The following is an 11,237-nucleotide window of genomic DNA, read 5'->3' on the forward strand; positions in this document are numbered from 1 at the left end:
CGCCCTTCGAGGTGATGGCCGGTTCCGTGCCTCATGACTACATATGTGCAAGCTGACACACCCTCATCTAGCCTTTGATTCTCCTTGCTCAAAGTTTGGATATATTCACCTCCCACATCGCGACTCTTTCCTTGACTCTCCAATAACTCACGGGTTCGGCTCAAAATCATCATGCATGTGCTCTAGCAAAGCAGTGTCTGCACAGAACCCAATTGCGCCCAGTAGTAGCTGTACAGTACCATGTAGTAATACAATATCATACAACAGAATACAGTGATATCACCCATATCATCCAATGGTGTGCTCCCAATACAGATCAGCAAAACCCAAAATTGCCCAACCGTAACCGATTGCTCACGGCCACAGTCGACCCAAATCGACGGGATTCGTATTCGTGTTGGGTCCTCATACGACGTTACACAGCCAAATATGACAGCCGTCGTAAATGGTCCGGATGGTCGTAAAAATTCGGGGTGTACGACTACATACGATCACATTCGACCGAAATCGACCCGAATCGGGCACGTTCTCACTGGGCCCGAACCCTAACCGAACCCTAACCGAAACTCTAACCGACGCGTATCACTAAGACCGCGTGGGTTGGGAGGTTTGATACCTCCCTGGCCCGATATCGATATCCCAGAGGTTTGCAAACCTCGTTGTAGTCTCTACCGTGGATCACCCTTGTTCATCATGTTTCAGCCTCTTATAGACCTAGAAGGGTTGAATACTTCGTAATCTAGGTGTTTGATAGTGCAGGGCGATTTATGGAATTTGTTTCATTTTACGATGCAGAAAGTGCGCGAGCGTCGTTCGGAGTCGGCTGGCATAAATTCCACAACCAGCTGTAGTACAGAATCGCTCGATCCGTCTCGAAGGGGAACCATCGGTCCGCGTTGTGCTGGAACATGGGTCTCCCTTTCTTGCTTCACCTTCCTAAGGGATTCGATCACTAGTCGCTTCAAGTTACTCGACTTCTAGACACACTACTCCGTCTGTCTACGATATAATCAGGATGTAAGAGTACTGTCTTCCGGTGGCCGTCGTATGATATAGTCATAATTGACCCATTCAAAGCTCTGTTCATCAGGAAAACGTCACGGACTTGGACCCATACTTGGGCCCAAGTTCATGTACTTGGACTCAAGTCCGTGTACTTGGCCTCAAGTCTGTGTACTTGGCCTCAAGTCTGTGTACTTGGCCCCAAGTCTGTGTACTTGGCCCCAAGTCCATGTACTTGGTCCCAAGTACACGGACTTGACCCAAGTCTATATACTTGGGGTACTTGGGGTACTTGGGCCACAACTTGGACTTTACATGTTGACTTCAGTATACTCAGGCCTCAATTTGAGCAATTGGTGTTTTATCAGTCACACATCTTGTATACTTCTTATGTAATAATATCTATCATAGACAACCATACACTAGTTGTAAACCAGTCTGTTTTAAGGCTGTAGAAGCAGCTTGATAGTCTATTAGAAGAAGGGCAATAACATGTGATAGAAGACTTTAAGTTGTTACAATGTGCTTGTTTCAGTAGTGATACAGAGGTACAATATCCAGATAATGCTCAAGAATAGTGGTATCAGTGGTGGATGTCCAAGTTCTGCTATGGTACAGGTGAGGATGGTGAAGAACTTCTCGGAGTCCAGCAAAGAGCGCTATATATGGCTGCTATTCTGTGCTATAGTGTGAGCTTCTGTGGTGTAGTGGTTGAACATGCTGTGTTGGACACTGAATTTGCAGGTCGCCGGTTCAATTCCCTGTGGTGGCATTTTTTTTTGCCGCCGCTGCACCCGCTAACAAATATTGTACACTTGACCTTGATCAAGAGCAGCTGTCCTTTGATTGACTTCCATGCATATCATCTTTATTCAATACATCTCACAGTGAACTTGGGCATGAACTTGAACAGGGACTTGGAGGACTTGGCCAAGTACCTGGTACTTGGCCAAGTCGACCCACCCGACTTGGCCAAGTCCATTGGACTTGGGGTACTTGAGGTACTTGGGATACTTGAGGTACTTGGCCAAGTACCTCAAGTACCTGTACAAGTTCGTGACGTTTTCCTGATGTTCGTCGCGATGCAATCAGGTGATGTCCGCTCATGAAGCCGATGTACTTGGAGCAGCTTCGTGTCAGTGTCGTTCAATTAGCAAATGAAGACCATGGCATTATATTCAATGTCCGAGTCGTGCTCGTGTTGAGAACTTTGATTGCCCTGCCGACTGCGAACACCGAAATGACGGCAGTATCCGCTACACAGCGAATTTCATTTAAGTTCTGTATTGAGATCCTGAGAAGCTGGTCGCTGTCGTCCTGTTTTGGCTATTGTTCCCAGCCCGTAGAATGGGCACAGCCGAAATTAATATATTACCGTGCTTCTGACTATCCTCGCCGTCATTCAAGCCAATAACAACTGCGAGGATAATCGCACTTGTGTAGTCCAGCCGACCGGCGCGTACCCAAGCAAGCCAGATGGTGCGCTCGTCTTCACCTTCGTAGACGGCATGATGACTGGACTTAGAACAGTAAGCTAACATCGAATGTATAGACTCCTTGCCTGGGATTCGAGGCGCCCTCCTTGGATCACATATTGCCCCCGGACATGCAATGCACGAATTGGTCTGGGTGAAGCAAACACGGGGACGTCCACGGTTGAGTCGCTCGGAACCCTAGCTATCAACATCACTGCCAGTCAACATGTTTTCACTACGACGTGTCAAAGATACAAGTGAACGACTCCCGGATACAAATACATCTAAGGCACCCGTCTTATTCAGCGACGCGGCTTATTGATCTTACGCTCACTGCGCAAGCGAGATACCGATTGGCAGCGCGCTACCCTGGTCCACCTTACCACGGATGGCAGGGAACGAAAAAATACCGGCCATAGCCTGCTGAATATCCACCTTTGCCTTCGGCGGGTAGTATTGGAAGGTCTCCACCAGCTCGGCCAGGAACGCTTGCATCTCCAGAACCCTATATCAACATCATAGACATCTGGCAATCTGGCAGGCGGAGAAGAGGATAGCCCTGATACGCACGAGAATCGCCATCCGATACAGGCCCGGACTCCAGCAGCTACGGGCAGGGGTCAGCGATGTATGAGCCTCGAGGAAAGAGTCAGTGCTCACAGAATGTCAATTTGTTGGACGGACATGATCAGCAGGCCGAACAGGACAATCATGATCGGAACCGCGACTTACAGATTTGCGAAAACGCTGACATTCGCAGGCTGCTTGGAGATCTCACTGCGGAGGAAGCGGTCTGGGTTCCACTCATTGGCGTCCTCGCCCCAGGCTTCCGTCAGGCTGCGGGATGCCACGTCAGGTTGATGCCACACACGCAACAAGAGAACGTACCGTTGGTATCCGATAAACGACGCAGAGAATACCTGTCCGGCCTTGACCGGTATCTCTCTGATCGTCTCGCCCGTCGTCGACACAATCGGATACGTGAGGGGAATCACATCGTCTTTGAGGGCGACACGAGCAAGACTGATGACGATCGGATGGAACCGAAGGGTCTCCTGTATGCAACTCATGAGACGTCATACCCACCGGAATCAGGGTGCCCCAGCCGTTTACCTTGATAGCATTGTTCGTGAGAGTCAGCGATTCTGGGTCCTCGGTGGAAAATTCAGTTTCGCCGCGTTGTGCGACCTTGGCACGAACACCTCTGATCTCCTGACGCATGCGCTCTTGATACTCGGGGTACCTCGCCAGTTCGTAAAGGAGGAATGTGAGCGTGGTGGAGGTGGTTTCGTGGCCACCGAGTGTGAGCGTGAACATCTCGGCGATGAGTTCCTCGTCGTCCAGGCGCGTCTTGGAGTCCGCGGAACGATTCGCCTTGACTGGAAAATCCCTCGTGAGTTCCACTGTACCCGTGAACGCAAGGAACGCTAGGGTTAGACCCTCACTGAGAATGCTCATCGCGTCCTTGCTGTTGACCTTCTCCGTATCCACCTCAGGACCCTGCTCTCGGAGGATCTGCTTGCCGTACTCCCGGAACATGTTATTGAGCTTGCGCATGCGGGTATAAGGATTGAGTGGAATATATCTGGTCAACTTGAGGACAGGGGTAGGAATGTAATCCCAAGCAGCACGGAACAACAAGGATGCCGTCGACGGCATGTAGCTCGCGTCAGCGCTACACGAGTGTAGTCAGCACCGCTTGAGGAGACAATAACTTCTACCGCTTACAAGATGTTCGCATAGGCTTTCGAAATCTCGTTGCGTTCTCCGTCATCAAGAGCATGGTAGTTGTAATCGAATGCCGCTACAAAGCGCTTGAGTAGTTATAAGAGAAATTCAAGATGAGCAACAGTCACCTTCTCCGATCACATCCAGTGTAGCACGCGACAGCCATTTTTCCAGCAGGAGGCTTAGCTCACCAGTAGCTACGAGCTCTCCCTTCCATTTGTTCGAAAGCTTGGGTTGCAGCAAAGTCATGATGAGTATGACGTTCACAACAACATAACAAGGAAAGGAACCTTACCTTGGCCGCAATGCGCTGGAATAGAGGCAAGAAACTCCGGAGCTGGGGTACGCTGAACGCCGGGCTCATTATCTTCCGCTGACGCTGGTGGTCGTGACCTACATCCGAGTTGCTCAACCATTAGTTCGAATGAGCGAACGTTGCAGCATATCTACACACCTACGACGGCCGCGATGCCAAGACCTGCTAGAAGCCAATGCATGAAACTCTGGGACGTCTTCTTCGGCCGACTTCTGGAATACGTGCTGGATAGCCTGAGCGGAGAGCACACCGGTCAGTATCACACTCCCAAGTCACCTCGATGCCAGCGATGCAGCTGGTGCCGTACCTTGGGATCTGCACTCATGAGAACGTCCGTCTGCACCAAGCATTAATCATGACGCGAGTGAGGGATAATAGAATCTACTCTACCCCGAAGGCACCTCGAACTCGCCAAGTAGGACCATACTCTTTCATCCACTGTATATCTAGGGTACCCACTTCTTGGCGAGCGATCACGGCGTCATGACCTGAGCATCTGCGGGTCAGCGTGTATCCCGTAGGAGAGGTTACTGCTCAGGACTTACCGAGGATGAAAGAAGGGGACGGGGGGCCACGGATATGTTTGATGCCGCCGCGGTTGAGCAAGCGAAAGACGAAGAGGAGGGCGCCGACCGCAAGGAACGCTGCTGGCACATAGAGGGACATTGGGATGGCTGATATATCAAAGCTACTACTGCCGGTGGGGGGTAGATACCTTCTGTACTTTGAAGGGCGTGGCTTATATGCGAAGACTTCAGCATCCGCACTCGCTTCTATTTTTCCCTCAACGAGAGGGGGTTATCGTAACACCAGTGATCAGCGGCGCTGGGTTTGTCAACGTGCGCTCACAAGTGGAAAAAAAACCCTCGTCTGAAGGCTATCATGACACTAACACTTCGCGGCGATGCAGCTCGGTAGCTCTAGAAATAAGACCCGCTTACGCTTTCGGTCCATCGTGGAACGCTTTTGCCCATCTGACGGAATCCCGGCTCGTCTGTTGGGAGGCACGATGATGCTCGTCAGCTTGCGCTTGCTACCATGTCTTTTTCCAACCGAAGGTTATGTTGATGGGTTTGGTCCTTGAAGAGTCCCTGGCACTAAATCACCGGTTCAATTCATCAGTAGGTAAACTAGGACTACATAGTATACATACATACCTCCAGAAGCGGCCTTCCCGCACTTGCTAGGAATTCATTGACTGAGCTAGGCTGACTCTCTGCCTTGCGCGACACAGGATACATCGAGGCAGGTACGCACGCTCCAATAGCATATGACGTTGCGACTGTTTCATTTACGACATTCGAAGGCGTCCGCGATAAGAGAATCCCGACACTCGAATCGCAAGCGATTCTCGTGCGAAAGGCATGCTCATAGGCTGGGAGTATCTGGAATACGGGGAACCACTTGACCATAAAGGGGTGGCCAGTGCTCGCAGCTTCCGGCGCCCACATACGCGAGCCGGAAGGCGATCCCGCCGCTGCCCAAAAGGACTGTTCGATTCGTAGAGTCCAGTGCATTTGCAAGGTCTGCCTCGCCTCATGACCTCTCGCAGGCCTTGACACCATGCGGTGTCAAGGAAAGCAGCGCCATCGTCACTCGGTTACGTTCGACTACGTGCAGAGAGGACGAGTGTTTAGGCAGAACAAACTGAACTCTGACATCTGAGCGGCGCTAAGACGCATATCTGGCACAAGGATCACAATCGCAAAAGAAGCCGCAGAAGGTCTTGGCTTCCGGATTCAGCATCCGGTGCTCGGGGCCCGTGTCAAGTAGAATTCATGTTCTGGAAACACCATGGTCGACGAGAGATAGAGAGACAAAGTACGACATACTGTACAACGGGGTATTGTGCATGGGAACGGTGTAGTCATGTCCTCGGTTCCCTCTGGCGCAGCTCTTCGAGTGGCACCCGCACTAACCGCTCGCCATTCGCTGAAGATGACGCATTTTCGTCCTCGGCAAGCTTCTCACGTTGTGACACTGTAGGAGGGGGTGAAAACAAGGAAATGGAGACGCGTGGAGGACACGTACGGAAGAGGCTAAGGATTCTGAACATGTTGGGCCACTGCTCCAGTACCTGCCCATGGACTGTACGTGACGTGAGGTATTTGTCGCAGTACCTAGGCCTGATATAGACGTACCCATTCCCGCATCAGCCATGACCTCGAAGTCGTCACCTAGCTCCTCTATGCGTTTGAGGAATTGCGCGCTCGCTCTCTCAAGCGCGGCAACGGCTTCAAATTCCTTCTTTTTCTCCAAGAGCTTGAGCGTAGCTGCCGCACTTGACACAGAGCCAGGTAGCTGAGATTGACGAGACGCTGCCATAGATGCCCGCATGGCTGTACTGAGATCTGAATAGGACCAAGGAGGGTTCACGCAACAAACCGCGCGCGAGGGCAAGTCGGCGCGACCCGCAGCCGCTCAAACGGCCTTGTTCGGTCCGACGTTCCCGAGGCATCCGTCTATCACTGCCTCAACTCCGCTATGTAGAACTTCGACTCCAACTTGTAACCACCGGTGAGGGATTCATCCAACGCCAATCTAAGATCGCGTATGTCGGAAGAATTTGCGCCACAGAAAGACTATCGTCTTCCTAAAAATATAGCCCCTGAGCATTATGACCTCACGATTTGGACGGATCTCCAGGATCTGAAGTTCAGCGGTACTGTTGAGATTAGGTGAACATTTATTTGTCGATATAAACACAACTGCTGTAACTCACGACGATTCGTAACAATAGCTTACGGATTGGTACCGATACCTCTACTGTTGTGCTCAACTCCCTCGCTCTGGAGTTCAGTGAGGTATCTCTACATTCCTATGCTCTACAGAACACCCAGACGCCTTCGGCTACGGAGATCGACGATACACGCCAGCGTGTAATCTTCACATTTCCTGATGTCCTCCCTGCCAACTCTACGGCGCGACTCAAAATTGCCTTCAAAGCGGACGTCTCCAGCCAAATGATGGGCTATTACAGATCTACTGGTGGAAAGGACAGCAAGACTGTCTACGCACTCACGCAGTTCCAGGTGCGTGAGGGCATACCGGCGGACATGCACCTCTACATAAGCCCAGCTGATTGCTTGCCACTCAGCCTACGGCCGCAAGGCGCGCTTTTCCGTGCTGGGATGAGCCCAATTTCAAGGCCACTTTCGCGATCACTATGATCTCTCGGAAGGATACAGTCAACATCAGCAACATGCCTGTTGCCCACGAAGAGGTGTACACGCCTCAGCTGGAGGTTGAAGAGGGTTCGTGGATTGCCAACACCTTCGCGTCGCTGCTTCATCCGTCGGACTGGAAAATAACGACGTTCGAAACAACACCGCCAGTAAGAGCTCATTTCGTCGATGTCGTCTGAACTCAACGGCCTGATGGGCGACAGATGTCGTCCTACATCATCGCATACGCCAATGGTCCCTTCGAGTACATCGAAAGCTCCTATAAGAGCACTCTGAGTGGCAAGGTTCGACCTCTACGGTTCTACGGTGCGTGCTTTGTGTGCGTGCAGACTGTCAGGTGGCGAACAGTACTTTTTCAGGTACTGCAAACGCTATTCCGCATGCGCAATTCGCTTTGGACACGGTGACCAAGATCATGCCCATTTATGAGCAGATGTTCGATATCGAATACCCCCTCCCCAAACTCGATATCTTTGCCGTAGATGATTTTGACCTTGGTTTGTATCTTAATCCGTATCGAGGTTCACCACCACTGACAAACAGCGACTTGAATTTCAGGTGGCATGGAGAACTGGGTACGTTCATGACGTTTTGTCCACCTCACAAACTCCTGGCTTCAACATGCCGTCGCACCTATAGGGCTTGGTTATCTGTCGCACGCAGTATCTCCTCCACGATCCCACTTCCAACGATGTCCAGAACCAACAATCAGTTGCGTCCATGGTTGGACACGAAGTTGCTCACATGTGGTGAGTGCAGCCTTGCTGTCCGCTCACGGTATATTACTTGACAGTGTAACAGGTTCGGCGACATCACGACGATGGAATGGTGGGATAACCTGTATCTCAACGAAGGTAATTGAAGAGACGACATGAATATCGGGAATATGTATACTGAACGTGATGTATCCAGGATTCGCGACCCTCGTGAGTCGCAGTGTACTATGGTCCGTTGTTCTCCGATATATCTTTGCATACTAGATGGGAGACAAGGCCATCCTCGGTAAGCTCTACTACTCATTTCTCATATGCTTCGCACTCACATGTCTGCTTCAGAGAGGTAACAATCTATGCTGTTTGATCTGCAAAGATGACACTGAGGTGGTTCTCAGAGTGTGGCCAGAATGGAAGCCAGATTCCGAGTTTCTCGGCTCAAGCTTCTTTCAGGCGCGGCAGCTCGATGCAAAGCTTTCCTCTCATCCCGTCGAAGTGGAGTGCCCTAATGAGGACTCCATTCTGCAAATCTTCGATGCCTTGTCGTATGCTAAGGCGGCGTCTGGTATGCTCTTTTGCGAGATTTGTCACGCTTGTCAGCACGGAGGCTGATGTTGCGACAGTCCTTCGCATGCTCTCCAGTCATGTCGGGGAGCATCAGTTCCTGAAGGGCGTGTCTATTTATCTGAAGAAGCACCTGTACAAGAACGCAGTCACGAAGGACTTGTGGGAGGGCATCCAAGCTGCAACTAACCTCGATATCCCTAAGATCATGGACACATGGATCAAAGAGGTAATAAACACCTCTTGTCCATATCGCTAGAGCTGACATGGTGCATAGATGGGCTACCCTGTTCTGACGGTGACCGAGACGGAAGATGGTCTACACATCCGCCAAGACAGGTTTCTCGAGACAGGTCCTGCTGAGGAAAAGCACAACCAGATCATCTGGTAAGTTGTTCTTCCGTCTGCATTTGTCCTGATACGGTATTCATAACTGGCAATCCATAGGACAGTCCCATTGAGCATTCTCACGGTCTCCGACGACGGAAAGCCAACTGTGCAGAAGCACATATTCGACACACGTGAAAATTTCTACTCCCTCGAAACTAGCAAGGTGTTCAAGCTCAACGTTGACACGACTGGCTTCTGTGAGCACAGTCATATCAGACTTGTATATGTTCGGTGAACTGATACACCCTACAAGACGCTGTCCAGTACAGTCCTGAACGTCTAGTTAGGCTTGGCCGAACAGCTGCCCTTCCCGACTCTCCGTTCTCATTATCCGATCGCATCGGCTTGGTATGGGACGCGTCTGCGCTCGCGAAGGCTGGATACGCCCCTGTCAGCAGTGCATTCGCGCTTATCAGGATGCTCCAGGGCGAGAAGGAATGTAAGCTGCCGCAGCTGACATATATATATAGTTATTGTGACATTAACCGATTTGCGAAAGACTTCGTATGGGATACGATTGCGACTAACATCGAGGAGATTGTGTCCACATGGTACGAAAAGCCACAGGTCGTGGAACTTCTGAATGCCTTTAGAAGAGTGAGTCTTACCGTCGTTTCTGAGTTGTGGTTATTCGAACCACTAACAATTCGATGTCCTAGGATCTGTTTGTCCCTGTTGTCAAGAGACTAGGACTGAAGTACTCAATATCAGACTCCCCTAACGATCGATTGCTTCGTACTCTGGCCGTTAGGCAGGCAGCTGCAGCGGGGAATCCCGAGTACGTGGGACTTGTTCTCCATCAACGACGCGGATCAACCAGGCTGATTTTGACACACTTGCGGGAAGGGTTGTCGCCGAACTGAAGGCGTGGTATGCCCACCTCCTACAAACAGGCAATGACTCCAAAATCCCCAGCGAGCTACAAGGCGTTACATTCAAAGTTGTGCGTACCTCCTTTCTTCTTGTGAATCTACAAATACTCAGTAGCGCAACTATGAGTAACAGGGCGTTGGTGAAGGCGGGCGTCCGGAATGGGAGTACGCCAAGCAGCTTGCATCGAACCCCAAGAATCCGGCACAAGGCGTCGCGGCGCTCTACGCAGTCGGCGCAAGTAAAGACCTTGGACTCGCAGAGGAGACTTTTCAGTTTGCGCTCACCGGGGTGCGCGATCAGGACATCCCCCGGTGCTTGTCGGGGCTACAGCAGAACCCGCTCACGCGCAAGTTCCTCGCGGAACGCGTGAAAGATCGCTTCGACGAGTTGGAGAAACGCTATGCGGGAACCTTCAACTTCAAGAGATTCATCGAAGTGGGTGCCGTGCTTTCCGTCTCATAAGCTTGTGCGCTGATGCTGCTTTTTAGGTCTCATTCCGGTATCTATCCTCTGATAAGGACTATGAGGCGACCGCGGCATTCTTCAAGGACAGAGATACTGCGGCGTATGATCAGGCCCTTCGCCAGAGCTTGGACAACATCAAGACGCGTGCGGCATGGGTGAAGGTTTGTCTCTACATGGTGCTCGAGATATACACACACTGTATGGTAACTGACCCGCCGTACAGCGTTCTACAGAAGAGCTGACAGAGTGGTTGAAACGACGTCCAGAGGGAGAGCGCTGAGACAGAGACCAAACACAAACTCACGGGTTACGGAGAAGTTCGGGGTGGCCACACCTTGGACAACTTCGCACAGCGCGCCGAATCGCGCCTCACGACATGCCCTCTTAAGACCACTAAGAACGACGGCACGAAGCCCCCCACCCAAAAAAAGTCACGGGTTGTTGTCTTCGCATCGGCTCCGATTCTCCTTACTTGCGCTTGGTTACCAATGTATCCTCTATACTGACGTACTCCCTGAATGATGAT

General features: G+C 51.2%; 3 protein-coding genes across 3 annotated transcripts; 1 reads left to right on the forward strand and 2 right to left on the reverse strand.

The window, feature by feature from the left end:
* Positions 1-2,807: 2,807 nt before the first annotated feature.
* On the reverse strand, positions 2,808-5,187 carry DICSQDRAFT_173143 (cytochrome P450; the record flags this gene model as incomplete). The annotated part of the gene is made up of 11 exons (XM_007368943.1): positions 2,808-2,982; positions 3,210-3,314; positions 3,366-3,532; positions 3,591-4,152; positions 4,206-4,281; positions 4,334-4,433; positions 4,501-4,598; positions 4,664-4,754; positions 4,829-4,858; positions 4,912-5,009; positions 5,067-5,187. 11 exons carry the CDS (start codon positions 5,185-5,187, stop codon positions 2,808-2,810), a joined length of 1,623 nt encoding a protein of 540 aa, XP_007369005.1.
* Positions 5,188-6,279: 1,092 nt separating this feature from the next.
* DICSQDRAFT_90981 (uncharacterized protein) lies at positions 6,280-6,870 on the reverse strand. The gene is made up of 3 exons (XM_007368944.1): positions 6,663-6,870; positions 6,553-6,609; positions 6,280-6,501 (listed from the first exon to the last, which is right to left on the reverse strand). Exons 1-3 carry the CDS (start codon positions 6,856-6,858, stop codon positions 6,389-6,391), a joined length of 366 nt encoding a protein of 121 aa, XP_007369006.1. The 5' UTR covers positions 6,859-6,870; the 3' UTR covers positions 6,280-6,388.
* Positions 6,871-7,069: 199 nt separating this feature from the next.
* On the forward strand, positions 7,070-11,237 carry DICSQDRAFT_182679 (uncharacterized protein). Its single transcript, XM_007368945.1, has 21 exons — positions 7,070-7,199; positions 7,262-7,553; positions 7,619-7,855; positions 7,910-8,012; positions 8,066-8,203; positions 8,265-8,281; positions 8,346-8,455; positions 8,508-8,560; positions 8,619-8,632; positions 8,687-8,712; positions 8,818-8,984; positions 9,043-9,212; positions 9,261-9,370; positions 9,431-9,570; positions 9,627-9,812; positions 9,873-9,970; positions 10,033-10,151; positions 10,220-10,316; positions 10,379-10,681; positions 10,735-10,872; positions 10,935-11,237. The coding sequence occupies exons 1-21, from the start codon at positions 7,075-7,077 to the stop codon at positions 10,989-10,991; spliced, it is 2,700 nt and encodes an 899-aa protein (XP_007369007.1). The 5' UTR covers positions 7,070-7,074; the 3' UTR covers positions 10,992-11,237.

Source organism: Dichomitus squalens (genome assembly GCF_000275845.1).
Source record: "Dichomitus squalens LYAD-421 SS1 unplaced genomic scaffold DICSQscaffold_42, whole genome shotgun sequence".
Taxonomy (NCBI): Eukaryota; Fungi; Basidiomycota; class Agaricomycetes; order Polyporales; family Polyporaceae; genus Dichomitus; species Dichomitus squalens.

Bases quoted from the DNA above. Each gene is read 5' to 3' on its own strand.
- DICSQDRAFT_182679 (XM_007368945.1), top strand. From the start codon at position 7,075: ATGTCGGAAGAATTTGCGCCACAGAAAGACTATCGTCTTCCTAAAAAT. The intron at 8,013-8,065 runs GTGCGTGCTTTG...GTACTTTTTCAG, and splicing joins TCGACCTCTACGGTTCTACG to GTACTGCAAACGCTATTCCG. The intron at 9,371-9,430 runs GTAAGTTGTTCT...GGCAATCCATAG, and splicing joins AAGCACAACCAGATCATCTG to GACAGTCCCATTGAGCATTC.
- DICSQDRAFT_90981 (XM_007368944.1), bottom strand. From the start codon at position 6,858: ATGCGGGCATCTATGGCAGCGTCTCGTCAATCTCAGCTACCTGGCTCT. The intron at 6,610-6,662 runs GTACGTCTATAT...CGTCACGTACAG, and splicing joins CATGGCTGATGCGGGAATGG to TCCATGGGCAGGTACTGGAG. The intron at 6,502-6,552 runs GTACGTGTCCTC...CCCCTCCTACAG, and splicing joins CAGAATCCTTAGCCTCTTCC to TGTCACAACGTGAGAAGCTT.